This window comes from Sphaeramia orbicularis, chromosome 18, assembly GCF_902148855.1.
Source record: "Sphaeramia orbicularis chromosome 18, fSphaOr1.1, whole genome shotgun sequence".
In the NCBI taxonomy this organism is placed as follows: domain Eukaryota; kingdom Metazoa; phylum Chordata; class Actinopteri; order Kurtiformes; family Apogonidae; genus Sphaeramia; species Sphaeramia orbicularis.
The window spans coordinates 7,042,139-7,057,894 of NC_043974.1; the positions used below are offsets into that span (position 1 = coordinate 7,042,139).

General features: G+C 38.9%; 1 protein-coding gene across 1 annotated transcript in view; it reads left to right on the plus strand.

Annotated features, from left to right (window-relative positions):
* The first annotated feature begins 669 nt into the window (after window positions 1-669).
* The window catches only part of LOC115438950 (coronin-2A-like), a 47,350-nt gene continuing 32,263 nt past the window's right edge, over window positions 670-15,756 (plus strand). The window contains exons 1-4 of the mRNA XM_030162842.1: window positions 670-684; window positions 7,546-7,746; window positions 13,267-13,383; window positions 13,486-13,635. Coding sequence (XP_030018702.1) covers window positions 670-684; window positions 7,546-7,746; window positions 13,267-13,383; window positions 13,486-13,635 — 483 coding nt within the window. The remainder of the gene's footprint in view (window positions 685-7,545; window positions 7,747-13,266; window positions 13,384-13,485; window positions 13,636-15,756) is intronic.

Genomic DNA, 15,756 nt, shown 5'->3' on the forward strand with positions numbered 1-15,756 from the left:
GTGTGAATTCAACCAATAGTTTTGCTGCTAGATTGTTAAAATCAAACAAACAAACAAACTGAACCAAAAACAATACCCTTGCCTTTCCTTCGGGGGGTGGGGTAACAAATAACATATACTATTAATTCTGTGCAAGGCTGGACCTCAAACTGAAAGAGCTGTGGTAGGGTTCTGGCTGGTCTTATGGTAAAGGTAGAATTAGTGTTCATTTTGGGGTCAGAGTTATAAAAGTGTGTGTGTGTGTGTGTGTGTGTGTGTGTGTGTGTGTGTGTGTGTGTGTGTGTGTGTGTGTGTGTGTGTGTGCGTGCGCCGGTGTGGTCATCGTATCGGATGCAGCGGGACATTTGTGTGCGTGCAGTCGTGCATAAACTGTTCAGCTAATGTGGAAGGGAAGGCTAGACGTCATGGATCAGAAGTGAATACACACACGAACACACAAAGAAAAAAACAGGGACGTTGCTCAGAAGCAGCTGCAGTCAGAAGTCAACACAGTAGTCACATCATCTGATCATCTACTAGCTGAAGTATTTTAAAAGAAAGGCATTTATTGTCTCAAAGAAAAACTACTGTTTTTCTACTCTGAATTCATGGTAGTTGTAGATGTGGTTGATGTCCTTGTAACAGTGACAGCACAAGTCTATTTGCACTGAGAGAATTTGTGATTCCTACATGACTGTATCTGAGGTAAGTAATTGTTACCCTGCCCCCCAAAGGGGAGGCAAGAGGTATTGTTTTTGGCTGAGTTTGTTTGTTACCCCACCCCCTGAAGCGGAGGGAAGGGGTATCGTTTTTGGTTCGGTTTGTTTGTGTCTTTGTTTGTTAATACTCTGGCAGCAAAACTATTGGTTGAATTCATACCAAATTGAGTTTATAGATTGCCAGTGAGGTCACTGGCAAGAATAGATCTGATTACATTTTGGGAACAGTAGGTCAAAGTTAAACTTTTTTAAATACATTTTTAGAATACACCCCCCCCCCCCCCCCCATTCATACCAAATTGGGTTAATAGATTGCCAGTGACCCAGAATTGATGCAATTACATTTTGGGAAAAGTAGGTCAAATAAAAATGTGTTATGAATTTTAGAAATCTTTTTTCTCGCATTTGCGTATCATGGGCAAAATTTCAAATGTCTATAAAAACATCATGGGATGGGGATGTATTTTTTTGTTAGTCTGTTAGCAAGATAACTGAAAAAGTTATGGAAGGATTTTGATGAAATTTTCAGGAAATGTTGATACCAGGGGCATAGAATTGCATAGGGACACTCGAGACACGTCCCTACCAATATCCAGCCACTACTGTGTTGTCCCTATCAGTACAACCAACTGTCCGGGTTAAGGTTAGTTGGCTGGTTTATAAATGTTTCTGTGTGGGTTATATATATTTCTATGTGGGTTAAATATGTTTCTATGTGGTTTACTGCTGGTTGGCTGGTTTAGAAATGTTTCTATGTGGTTTACATATGTTTCTATGTGATTTATATATGTTTCTATATGGTTTACTGCTGGGTAGCTGGTTTATATATGTTTCTATGTGGTTTATAAATGTTTCTATGTAGTTTATATATGTTTCAATATGGTTTACTGGTGGTTTGCTGGCTTATAAATGTCTCTATGTGGTTTACATATGTTTCTATATGGTTTATAAATGTTTCTATCTGGTTTACTGCTGGGTAGCTGGTTTATGTATGTTTCTATGTGGTTTATAATGTTTCTATGTGGTTTACTGGTGGTTGAGTGGTTTATAAATGTTTCTATGTGATTTATATATGTTTCTATATGGTTTACTGCTGGTTAGCTGGTTTATATATTTTTCTATGTGGTTTATAAATGTTTCTATGTGGTTTATATATGTTTCTATATGGTTTACTGGAGGTTTGCTGGTTTATAAATGTTTCTAAGTGGTTTACATATGTTTCTATGTGGTTTATATATGTTTCTATATGGTTTACTGCTGGTTTATAAATGTTTCTGTGTGGTTTATATACGTTTCTATATGGGTTACTGCTAGTTGGCTGTTTGATATATGTTTCTATGTGATTTATAAATGTTTCTATCTGATTTATTTAGGTTTCTATATGGTTTACTGCTAGTTGGCTGTTTCAAACATGTTTCTATGTGTTTTACTGCTGGCTGCCTTGTGCATCTCCTCTCATGGTTCATGTATAGTCGTCGTCAAAATTATTCATACCCCTGCCATTTTTTGTAACTTTTTGTTTTTGTGATGAAATGAATGAGTTTTGTCAAGTTTGTTTGTGACTTATATGTGATACACAAGTGAGGAAATAAGAACAAATGATACTTGGAGAAATACTTTATTTCAAGAGTATTTTATTAGAGGATTTCTAAAAAACGCCATGTTCAAAATTATTCATACCCTAGGTTTATTAAGTCCAAAGTCTTTTCTTAATAGTCAATAGAGTAGCCTTTTTTCTTGATAATGGTTCCTGTAAGTGTCCATAAGTTCTCTTCTGTCTCCTGTGGGGTTTTGGTCCACTCTTCCAGGACCAAGGCCTCCAGCTGGGTCCGGTTGGATGGTCTCCTACCCATCACGCTAGTCTTTGGCTCCCTCCACAGATTCTCTATATGATTTAGGTCAGAGCTTTGACTGGGTCATGTCCTTGAACCACTACTGCACTACCTTGGTGGTATGCTTGGGGTCAGTGTCCTGCTGGGACGTCCAGTCAGGACCAATCTAGAGTTTCTCAGCAGACACTTCCACATTGTCATCCAGGATGTTGATATAATCCTCCTTTTTCATGATGCCCTGTATCTTGATGAGGTTCTCGGTGCCACTAGCAGAAAAGCAACCCCATAGGATTATGTTGCCACCACCATGCTTGATGGTTGGGGCTGTGTTCAGCTTGTGTTCTTCTCCTTGCTTCCTTCAGATGCAGTCAACATCCATGTGGCCAAACAACTCCATCTTTGTTTCATCAAATCACTGGATTGATGACCAAAAGCTTGGATCTTGGTTAAGAAGAGCTCTAGGAAATGCCAGATGAGCCTCCTGATGATTCATCCTGAGTCATGCCATCTTCCTGTGTCTGCATCCATGGAGAACTCCTTTGTGCAATACTGGCTGGATGGTTGTCTGTGATACCTTCATACCTCGGTTATTTTGGTGGCAACATAATGCTATGGTTATAACCTATAATGCTGGGATGCTTCTCTGCTAGTGGCACTGGAAACCTCATGAAGTTACAAGGCATCATGAATTTAACATAATTATATCAACGTCCTGAATGACAGCGTGAAAGTGCTGAGAAACTCTAGACTTGTCCTGATTGGATGTCCCAGCAGGACACTGACCCCAAGCATACCACCAAGGTAGTGCAGTAGTGGTTCAAGGACATGACCCAGTCAAAGCTCTGACCTAAATCATATAGAGAATCTGTGGAGGGAGCCAAAGACTAGCGTGATGGGTAGGAGACCATCCAACCGGACCCAGCTGGAGGCTTTGGTCCAGGAAGAGTGGACCAAAACCCCACAGGAGACAGAAGAGAACTTATGGACACTTACAGGAACCATTATCAAGAAAAAAGGCTACTCTATTGACTATTAAGAAAAGACTTTGGACTTAATAAACCTAGGGTATGAATAATTTTGAACATGGTGTTTTTTAGAAATCCTCTAATAAAATACTCCTGAAATAAAGTATTTCTCCAAGTATCATTTGTTCTTATTTCCTCACTTGTGTATCACATATAAGTCACAAACAAACTTGACAAAACTCATTCATTTCATTACAAAAACAAAAAGTTACAAAAAATGGCAGGGGGATGAATAATTTTGAGGACAACTGTATCTCCTCTTTGTGTGCCCCCTCCTATATGTATGTGGCTATGACTGTTTGCTTGTTTGATCAGCTCTACATGACGTGAAATTATGATCGCAAATGCAAAAAAACATCAACTTTCAGGAGTGCTGCCTTGGAGCACTTTTGTGTCCCCACCAATGTCAGAATCAAACCTCCTCCCTTGGTTGATACTGGTACAAGGAACAAATGATTACATTTTGATGGTGATTGGATGGGGGTGGGTGATCTGCCTTGGTGGAGGTCTGCACTCTCTGAGTGCTTTTCTAGTTTTGTTTTGTTTTGTAATGCAGTCAGTAAATGGTCTCAAGAAGCACTTGAAAGTAAAGAGATGAAATAAAAAGCAGGAAGAGGAAGTTGTTGACTGTATCCAAGCAGACCATTATTAAATGACTTACTTATGCTAAAGGGCCAGTTGTGCATGAAGTGGTTTTAGAAGCAATGAACAAATGGGATGAAATAGTCATAATAATAAACATAGGTGTGACTCAAAGAGACATGAGTTGAAACTAAAACAAGTAGCAGTAACCAGGTGGTGGTTAAACTTGCAAGTTACATTAATTACATACATTTTTTCAACAAATTTCTTGTTTAATGTAATTTCTCCAAAAAAGAACATATAAATGCAAAACTGTTCTAAGCTCTCTCAACCACTCCTCAGTGTTAAAATGTGTCATGTGGAAAATATTATCTGGTTATTGAAAATCTAAGTGGATAATCATTACACAGAAAAGCAGACAGAGCTTTTAAGGGTGTATTCACACCTGCCTTGTTTGGTCCATTTAAAACGGACCAGAGTTCGTTTGCTCCCTTGGTTCGGACCTTTTGGGCTGGTGTGAATAAAAACCACCAAACTCTGTTCCGGACCAAACAAGCAAACCAAGACCCAGTTGAAGAGGTGGTCTCGGCACGGTTCCATACGAACCCTGGTTTGAGGTGTGAAAGCAGCCCGGACCCGATCCAACACAGTTGGGTTTTTTTGTACCTAACAAGCTCCCGTCGTGTGTCGAGCATTATGGACAACAGAGATTTACCAGAGAACTGCTCAGAGTGAGAATAGGCTACGTAGCTGAAAATGAGCTGTGGTCAAACTTGGAGCTTGGAAGAGACACGCTGCCTTTTAGACATCTGGGCAGAAGTCCATATAACACAACTGCTAGAAAGGACACATAAAAACTCCGACGTTTTCAGCTTGTTCAGCGAGAGAATGATTAGGATGACGGTTAGATTTGTCTATTGTGCTTGAAATAAAAAATAATAAAGAACTTCATAACCCCCAGCAAACTTTACCTGCGTTAAGGAATTCTGTACCTGGCTAAACTTAACGGTGATATAGGATAGATACATATAGGTAAGCAGTACGTAGCACTAATGCTTTTTGATAACAATGTTTGGATATACTTCATACCTGTTACGTCTTGTGTGAATAAGACCAACAGTCACAACATGATGTGCACACATGAGCGCTGTCCTCCATAGCTGTCTGGCCCTGTGTCTTCGTCATTGAGAAATTAATTCTCCAATATTGTAAACCTGACGTTACATCAAACGCTCTTGCTGCTCAAACACTTGTGCAAACACCTGCATCTGTAAAAACCGCTATGACGATAACAAAAACAACATGCAAAATTTCCATGATTCTCTCCTTTCACTTTGGGTTGAGCGCTTTAATCGACACTGCTCATTTCTGTCCAATGGATGAATGACCTCAGCACACGTAGTTCTGTTTACAGATTTTGGTCCACTTACAAAAATGTACAATGTGAATGCAAACCACACCAAAGAAAAACAAAACAGAACAAAACAAAAAAACATTTGGTCCGGACCAAAGCAAGTGAACTATCGGACTTTCCTGGTGTGAATACACCCTAAGATGAAACATTTGACTTTTTAAGGCTTTTCCATCACGTTGTTGTGATAATAACATTTTAGTGATGTTTCACTTCAGTGAAGTTAACCTGTTAAACTGAGGAAAACAAAATAAAAAAACACAGCCATTAGCAGTTCCATCTATCCATCCATTCATCCATATTGTACACCAGAACTGAAACAGTTTGCACCCTACTTTTCACTAACCCGGCCTCCCGAGTTCCAGTTTTTCTCCTCATTATCTCCCACTGCAGCCCAAACTTTAACGTGTGTGCTGCGGCTGGCTCTAACACCTGTGCTGTGTGCATCAGCGTAACTTGACGTGGCTCTAGTGTGATTGGTTCAGTGTGGCAGTACTTCATGACTTAATTATGATTGGCTGTTCTTACATCTGTCAAAACATGGACAAAAGAATTCTATCAAAATTGTATCAAGCATGTCTCATATTTCTATCGAGGAACAGTTATTTTGCTATGCATATTGTTATTGTTTTATGGCCCAGCCCTAGGTGAAGGTGAGGTATACCCTGGATGTTTTTTGATATTTGGGGTAATATTACAGTGCTTAAGGGTTTTTTTGTTTTGTTTTGTCTCGTTTTGTTTTGTTTTACACCGACCTAATGAATATAAGGGTCTTTGTCATATTTTTTTTTTGCAGTTTTGGATTATAATTGAAAATTTTACCAACTTCAGAAAAGTATAAATATGTATGTTGTATAAGACATTCAGCCAAAAATATTTAAAATATTCCAATCAATAGGTGTATATCACCTAGGCCTACATTAAAGCTACAGTCTTCCCCTTATCCTGCATCTGATCCAAAATTAAAGGGTTTCATCTTTGGAATATATTCTACACTTTCACTACATTTGATAAAAACCAGAGCAACAAGTTTTGTGTAATTCCACTGCCATACAGTCAAATGTTATTTTATCTCCTCAGCACGGTAATTTTAATCCAGAAATTTTTCATTCTAGTCTTTTACTTTTTGGTACGTTATCTGCATTTTGGTGTTGATATTTTAGTAGTATTGCCTAAGTAAGAACCGTAATATGACATTGGGTATTTTTTACATGTTATTTTTGTGGTATTTTTTAAAAGATGTGAGTATACCATCCACCACTGATTTTGTAGGTTTTATGGTCAGTTCTACACCCAGAAGCATGGGTTGGTGACCACAGGACTGATTTTATACCATGTTAGAGGGTTGACTGAATCTCTTTTATCTAGGAAAAAATGTTAACTATAATATCCAATGAATCAGAAACTGAATCAAATTAGCCTTCTGAGTTAAATATTAAACAATATTTAGTAGTTTAGTGGTTATACCATGCCTTACTTTGGTAGAGAGCCAACACTTTTTTTTTCCTTTTTTTTTTCCACTCCTATTCTTTCCCTCTCCTATGATAATCTTCTTGATTCTAATCCTTCTGCCCATCCACCATCGGCTCTCTCCTCCCTTCCCATCTTCCCAATCAGTAAGCTGACCCTCGCCGAAGGCCAAAGGTCAGGACTTATTTGTAACAACAGAAAGTATGTATGTAGCTTATGAATTTTTAAAAAGACAAGCAAATTGTTCTGGAGGATTAGTTCATGTGAGACCTTCGTAATCTCATAATAGTGTAGTGGAATTTTAGCGGCTGTATTATTTAGACTAATCAATAATGTAATCACTTGTCATTATTGGCTTTCATATTCTTTTCAATAATAAATGAATATTTTCTGTAACTTTTTAATCATTCATCCACTTACACAAACACACACACCCACATGCTGTCACTACTTGACAAATGAATTTGTTTTTTGTGTTACTTGTTTGAGTTATGTAAAAATACTTACCTAAACTTTTCTTCCCTCAGATGTCGTGGCATTCCTCTTTCCGCTGTTCTAAGTTTCGTCACATATTCGGAAAGTCAGCCACCAAAGATCACTGCTACGATGGGGTGCCAATCACACGCAGTGTCCATGATAACCATTACTGCTCAGCCAATCCCTGCTTCATCGCCGTGGTGACAGAGTGTGCTGGGGGCGGGTCCTTCTTGGTTTTGCCTATTCATCATGTATGTCGAATCAGTCCATATTTTCTCTATTTTTTCCTGAATATCAAGCAAGAAAAGAAAATGTTTAAGGAGAGAGGACTGTATCTGCAATTGTAATCTAGTTTTACAATACACAAAAAAGTCTGATACATGTTTAAATAAATTTCAGTTAACATATTATGTATTGATAACAGTGTTTAAATGGCACATTGCAATATCTTTTACTGACCCTCAGGTGGTTTAAATATGATATATGATACCGGGGCCGGACTGAGACTCATTTTCAGCCCTGGAGTTTCATACCTCAGACCGGCCCACGGCCCACGATCACGACCGATTATTATTAAAATCATGCAATTATAACCTTACATGTTATCTTCATCTGTCTCATTTCTGACTAGTGGTTCAGGGTTGTGCTACTGAGCTGCTCCCTCTGTCATCAGTAGACTCTGCTCTCCCTTTCACACTTCCTCCAGTTTCCCTAGACTCGCCTGCACCTGTATCACAATAAAAAAAAATAATATCTACAGACATTTTGATTTACTTAACCAATTAAGATATTTACATTGGTAAAATATGCAGGCTTATTTGATATTACTTTATGCTATTGCCTTTCAGTTGTGGGCTTTGTGTATTTACTGTCTCACTTTTAATGATAAAAAATAAAATAGGTCAGGACTATCGTTTGTGTATAGAAAGTGGTTTTACTCGAACTAATGCTTGCTTGTTCACACAGTCTGTTCCAGCAGCTCACCTTTTCCTTCCATACTGACAGGAGCAATCCCCTCATCACTGCTGGTTCCGGGCTCTGCTTCTGACACTAAATCACAAATCACAAAATGGTCATAATTCTCAGCACAAATCTTCTATTTTGCAAAGCCTTCGTGTCAGTTTCATTCATGTAGTACTGAATCATCTAGCATCTCAGAGCACCTTTCATATCGAACAGGCCTACACCATACTGTTCATGGTAGCCTATTTATTCTAATATTCAGTCTATGAGCAGTCCTACCTGCCCACTCTGGACTTGTGGGCTCATGGCTGGTGTCTGGTGCTGGATGTTCTTTCTGACTCTGAGGAGCTACAAGACCAAGTTTCCCAGTTATGTGGCGTCGCATCATATTATTATTTAAATTGCATAACGTTATGTTACACGCCACAATGCCACACAATTCATTGACTCGATAATTAATTAGCTTGAAAGGTGGTTTACCCGTTTCATCGTCCTTATTAGTTTCCAACCGGGAGGTCGTTTTTGCAAAAAAGTTGCAGATTTTGGCACATTTGGCTGTGTTTGCTTCAAGAGCTTTCCTCTTTTTAATTCTTGCCTTCTCCGCGCCACCCTGGCTCTTTTTATTATCCATGTTTCAAACAGCAAACACAGCTGACCATCGACATAGCCTACAGAGCACCGATCGTATATGCTCCACAGCTACAGTGTAGCGCTACTAACCGTATGCAAGGACATGTTACGCCAGGGGCCTGTTTCACAAAACTAGGATAAGGGATTAAACCAGGATATGTTGGCTATCCTGGCTCAACCTATCCATGATCTGGTTTCACAAAAGCAGGATAGGGGAAAGCAGGATATGTTTTGATATAAGTTACCATGGAGATTTAGTCTGTGGAGCTAGCCTGGTCCAGACCAGGCTAAGTTCCAGGATTTATTTTATCTCATCCCTCATCTCAGTCAACAGTCACCACAAATGGAAACCAAAAGTTATTCCACTGCCCATTAAACAATGGAATCACAGTAACTAGACCCGCTTTCAGTATTTAAACATTTGTGATTATTAATTTCAATAATTTTACATAAATGATGATTTTAGATGATTTTGCAATCATTAGATCAGTTCAGTTCAATTGTGTTTATTCAGACATTTCAAACATTAGACATTTATGCAGATACAATGTTTAAAAACTAAAGAGTCTGTAAAGGAATAGGTTGAAGCCTAAGCTCATTCTGCTGACCCCCCAATTCATATCACCAAACAAAATTAAATAAAATAGATACCAATGCTAGTTTCTATTGTTAGCTTAGTAACAATAGAAACAACAAAAAACTAAACAATTCAATAGTTTGAGTGGAAAAATGAACATTCACATTATTCATATATTTTCAAGACATTTAAACATAGTTTTAAACATAAATAGTGTTGTACAGTCTTTGAACTCAGGATTGAACTTGTTCCAAACATTTTCTCCAACACACAGACTAAATGTCTTCATATTTGTTCTAACAGAAGGTTTATTGAACACATGACTTCCTCTGAAATTAGAAATACTTTCCCATATTTTAATCAAGCTCTGAATATGAACAGGCAACCGATTTTTTAAATTTTCAACATGAATTGTTTTGTTTTAAAGTAGACTAAGTTACCGAACTTTAAAACTTTTAGTTTGATCATAAACTGATGTACACACACATCAGTCCCTATAGTGTCCCTATAGGACACTTTATTGATCAGTGGTATTGGCCTTTTCTGAATAATGTTGATTGGATTTTTATTAGTTCTGTCAGTATTCACCCACACCTCCATGCACTGCAACATCTTCACTTCTTTTATATAGTTATTCCAAGGAATTTGATGGCATTGACCCTTTCACTCTCTGTATTATTAATACTTAAGTAACTGGCAGTTTCCCATAGACTATGTATGTCATATAAACATAAATACACAAAGAGTAACATGATGTTCCTTTATTGAATAAGGATCAATCAAAGCAAGTAAAACCATCAGCTCCTTTAAAACTGAAGTCACACAGTGACTGTGCAAGATAGAAAGAACAGAACCAAAGCATATGATAGTACAGAAGAATAAATACACATTCAAAGGTAGAATACAGCCCACATGTCTGCACACTGAAAGAAATACACGTCTGTACACTGAAAGAAATGCAAGACAAATCCATGCGTAACAAATGAACAGACAAACGAATGGATGCAGTAGCCTCCCTGCAACACAGTACACACAGTAAACACACAGTATATACACAGTATACATACAGTATACACACAGTATATACACAGTATGTAACACAAATATCAAAACAGGCCAAATCAATTTAAATTGAATAACAAAAAAAACAAAAAAAAAACACAAATTCCTCTGCCCCTGCAGGACATATTTACCTTAAATCATGCACGTGAACTAAAATAATTGAACACATATTGGTCCCTGGCCAGCTGATCACTCGGTCATCAGGGAAGATGGCAGGATTGTCCCAGTCTATGTGTGATGCACTTTTTTGAGGAGGGGGGGGCTCCCTCCCTCCCTCCCTGGGAGGGAGGGAGGGAGCGAGGCCACAGTACAGGCCACAGTGATGTCACATGACCTCAAAGGGCTGACCCGTAAGTGGTGAAGACAGTGAAAGCGTTCCTTCAGGAGGTCAAAGGTCCTTTGGATCCTGGTCCTTGTCCTGGCATGGGCATGACTGTAGGCCTACTGTGGTCCCTGGGGGTCTGTGTATGGTGTCAGGAGAAAAGGATGGGAGGTAGACCCCCTGTCCCCCAGAAACACACCAGACAATTCACCTGTCAACACAAAACCTCAGCATCACAACCTCATAAATACAGTGACATTCTGGACACAGATCTGATGTAAAAGGTGGTTGTTAATAGAGGCTGTGTGGTTCACCTTGTGATCGGCGCTGACAGATTCCAGAGGTCCGATAGACTCAGGAGTCATGGACCGAGCCAGAACCAGACCACTGAGACACAACACTGATGAGACAGTCAGCATGGACCATCTGAAATGATAAGATGAAGAATATTAAACCAAACAACGAACATCACAAACAATGAACAGTGTTCATTAACCCATAAAGGCCCAGCACTACTTTAGTGTCAGTTCACAAATGAATTTCCTCTATATTTAACCTTTCTTCTATCTATCTATCTAACCTATCTTCTGTCAATTGTATTTTATCAGTATAAATCAGATATTTTCCTATATTTAATTCACTGATCATGTAGATGTTCATTAAAGCTCAGAATAAAGTTGATGGTTCTTCTATCAGAAACAGATCAAACTGAATAAACAATGTCTTTTCCAGTCCAATCTGTCATTAACTTAACATAAACTCAGTGTGTTCATCCACTGTCATTGATCCAACTCCATGGGTTTTACTGGTGAATCAATGTTGTAGAAGATGACGGTGTTTCCACGTTCACTACGGAGCCTCTGAACGTCAAAATGGGTCATATCTGATGACCATGAGAAAATGAAGAACTGTATTTTACACTAATTATTGACATGGGTTAATAGGATTAGTGGATCAACAGGGATTAAACAGTTTAGATCAGTAGTGATTGATGTTTGGGTCTTTATGGGTTAATTAACAATATCATAAAGTCATGAATCATGATAAGATAAAACAAGACAAGATAAGTTTATTTATCCCAAAGGTAAATCCACTGAAGTACGTGAGCTCATCTATTTATCAAAGTTATTCAGTCTGATGCAGTTACATTTACACAATTTCACTCACATCTACAGTTAGTTTAACTGACAATTTCACAACTCCGTTTTCACGGATGTTAATTAACTATTTGGGTTGTAATTGTGATGGTTTCAGCGGAGAGGTCAGTGTGTGTTTGTGCACTACTTACTCATTCAGGTGGTCTGCAGTCCTTCACCGCTGTCTCTGGTTGTTTTTGTAACTGTGGCGGTGTTGTGTTTCTTTTTGATTCGGTCCTTTACTTCCTCATTAGCCAAAATGAGGAGTTTTGCGTCCGACGGGGTAAAGTTCGCTGCTCTAGTTGCCATGGTGAATCGGTGAATCTGTGATCGATGTCGGGGTCTATTTGAGGAAGCCGGGTGCGCGCACTTATCCAGGATGAGTTACACCTGGCTTGATGAATCCGTGTCCGTTCATCCTGGCTTGGTCTTTGTGAAACCGATTAAGCCTGGACTCCCATGTTTTGGATTCGCTGAATGCGGCTTAGTCAGTCATCCTGGATGACGGAATCCTCGTTTCGTGAAACAGGCCCCAGGTCACGGTGTGTCTGCAAAAAAAGAGGAAGAAAACAAACAGTTTGCTATTAGAGGGGGTGGCAGCCCAGGATCAGCGGCTGCAGATTACGTGATCAACTCAGTGCTATGACTGAACACCGGCCCCCAAAAAATAAATTAATAAAAAAAGTATTAAATATATATTTAAAGTGAACTCCAGCCCTCACAGCCTAAATATTATACCGGCCCACCTTGAATTGTCCTGGTCCTCACGATTTGCCAGTCCGGGCCTGTATGATACTACAGGATACAAATAGGAAACATCAGCAAGGTTAAAATCTAAATGATGCAAGGTTCTAAGCTGCTAATAAAGCATGGACCTGTAGGGGAAAGGATTGGCAGATAAACATAAAGCAGATGATGAACACAACAAACACAACAGAAACAGTAACTATACTAAACCAGTATGTGTTCTCAAATGCTGAACTGACTATACAAAGTAGTCTGAGTTTCTCAGTTCTTCCATTCAGTTCAAATGTACATTGTAAAGTGCTAGTGTGACTGAAGTCTTCTCTCTCTTCTTTAGACAGGCAAGGTGGACCCACAGCACCCAAGGGTGTGTGGTCACAGTGGCAGGGTCCTGGATGTTAAATGGAACCCCTTTGATGATCACTGCATCGCCTCGTGCTCTGAGGACTGCACAGTACGCATTGTCCCAGTGTTCAGTCAGACAGTTAAGGTCCACCACCGTCAATGTCCATATATATGTGCATGTGTGTGTGTGTGTGTGTGCGTGCGTGTGTAGGTGAAGATCTGGGACATTCCTGTTTGCGGTGTCCAGCAGAACCTCACCCAGGCCAGAAAGACTCTGATTGGTCACTCCAGGAGAGTGGCGCTTATCGAGTGGCATCCAACTGCCGAGAACCTCCTGCTTAGCTCCGCCTATGACTACAAGGTCAGGACCTCATTTGTCAGTCAAATCATTTTATTTTGTTATAACAGTGATAAAGATTAACATATGTTGCACAGTTTTACACACCACAATACACCACACTTTAAAAAAAAAAAAAAATCCAGTAGTGCCAACATATAATTTTAACAAGTGTAGAGCACACTACCAAACAGTTACTGTATCTTTCAACATAAATAGTCACAGGGTTGACCCCAGGTTTTAAGAGGGCTTAGGTGCTGAATCTGTATTCCAGCATTTTCTCCAGTTTTTTTTTTTTTTTTTTTATCTGGATGCATAAGCAGAGAAATTAAAAGTCTTATTTTTCATCAAATATATGTAATAACATAATTTTTGGGCATTGTTCTTGTCAAACTGTGTAACAAAGATTTGGGAAGAGCTAAAGAACATGGAAAAACAAAAAGCTTGAAATCATTAAGGGTGGGAAAAATGATTTAGTATTTTTTGATGCTGTGCACTTGGAAAATAAACTCATTGTGGAGGGGAATACCCTATGACAGATCAACATTCAGTCAAATTAGTAGACTCTTCAACATGATATTAACACATAATGAAAGAGCATCCATGTTTACAGTATGTGGTCAAATGATGCCCAGACTACCTCACAAGGTGGTTTATGTGATTAGATCACATTAGGCCCTTTCCCACCAAAAGGCCCAGGAACTTTATTACCAGGAACTTTTTGGGGTAAAAAAGTTCCTGGTAACTGCGTTTCCACCACACCCGAAAGTTCAGGGTAATTTATTCAAATCAGGTTGATGATGTATGAGGGAGCAGTAATAGAAACTGTAGTCCAGTTCATGTACATTCACAAACTAACCTCAAGTTCAATAAAATGACACAGTACTGAAGTGGACAGTTTGGGTTTAACATTTTACTGGTTGTTGAATCTCTTAATCCATCTGGAATACATTTTAAATGAAGTTAACCATCATTACATATCTGTAATTTGTATTTAAAAATGGTAGAACATGTATTTTCAACTTCTCATTCCTTAAACTCAATCACATCTAACTTTAAGTGTGATGGATGGTTCTGTTTCATTTTTATTGTTTTACAGGTATAGTCCAGGTTCAACCCTAAAGTCAGACAGATTTACTCAAATGCTTGCATTTAATTTGACTGCATATTACTGATAAAAGTACTTATACTCATATTTTGATGCCTTGTAAATGAACAGACAGTATTAGGTTAGATTTTTTTTTATTATTAAAAACTGAAACAAAACAAAGGTGCCTTGAGATTAAAAGGGAAATAAACATGTCTGAAAGGTTCAGGCTTTTGGACCAGGGTCTGGTCCAGGTAGTCCAGGATCGCCCGTCTGGAACTCCATGGTCCCGGTCCCTTTTTCACTTTCCTACAGGAAAAGTAGTAAAAATGCTAAAATGAATAACAACACATGATGACAGATTCCTACTAATATGATGTGACATGTTAAATGTCTGACCTGGGCTGTTGTAAACAGCAGTAGATGATGGACCAGGCCACAAACGAGCCACAGGTTCAGAAAAAGAGGCGAGTCCGTCCGGTCCATTTCAGGTGGAAATCACAAAACATAAATCAGTGTTCAGCTCACGGCGACAACACAAATACATCCAGTTCTCTGATTTAGGTTTAGTGTCAGACTGCTGACCAGATAGTATTAGGTTAACCGGACTTCACTTTTAACTAAACAGCTGATGTGCTGCTGACTACTGTTACAGCATGGAACCAGCTGAACAGTTAATATTTCTGTCATATACAGACCATTGGTTTGTTCGACAATCAGATCCACTGCAGCCCTTGTGGTCCTTTAGTTTCTTTTAATTCTACATAAATTTCTTCTTCTTTTCTCGTATTTCTTTAGGCTTGTGTCTTATATTTGGCTCCGACAGCTTTTGTGTATTTTGTGTCAGCAATTCAAAGTCCATCTGAATTTCCTCGTTGTCCGTCCACTTGTTGTAGCTTCTCTTTTGGCCCATTTTCCAAATTATCAAAATACAAAGCTTGTGGAAATTAAATGAGTTAAATACTGGCGGTGAACAGAATGCGGAAATGCTGCCAGTCTAGTCCACCACTCAGTGTTCTGCAGCACACAGCCCCGTCCCTTAAAGTTCCTGGTAATCT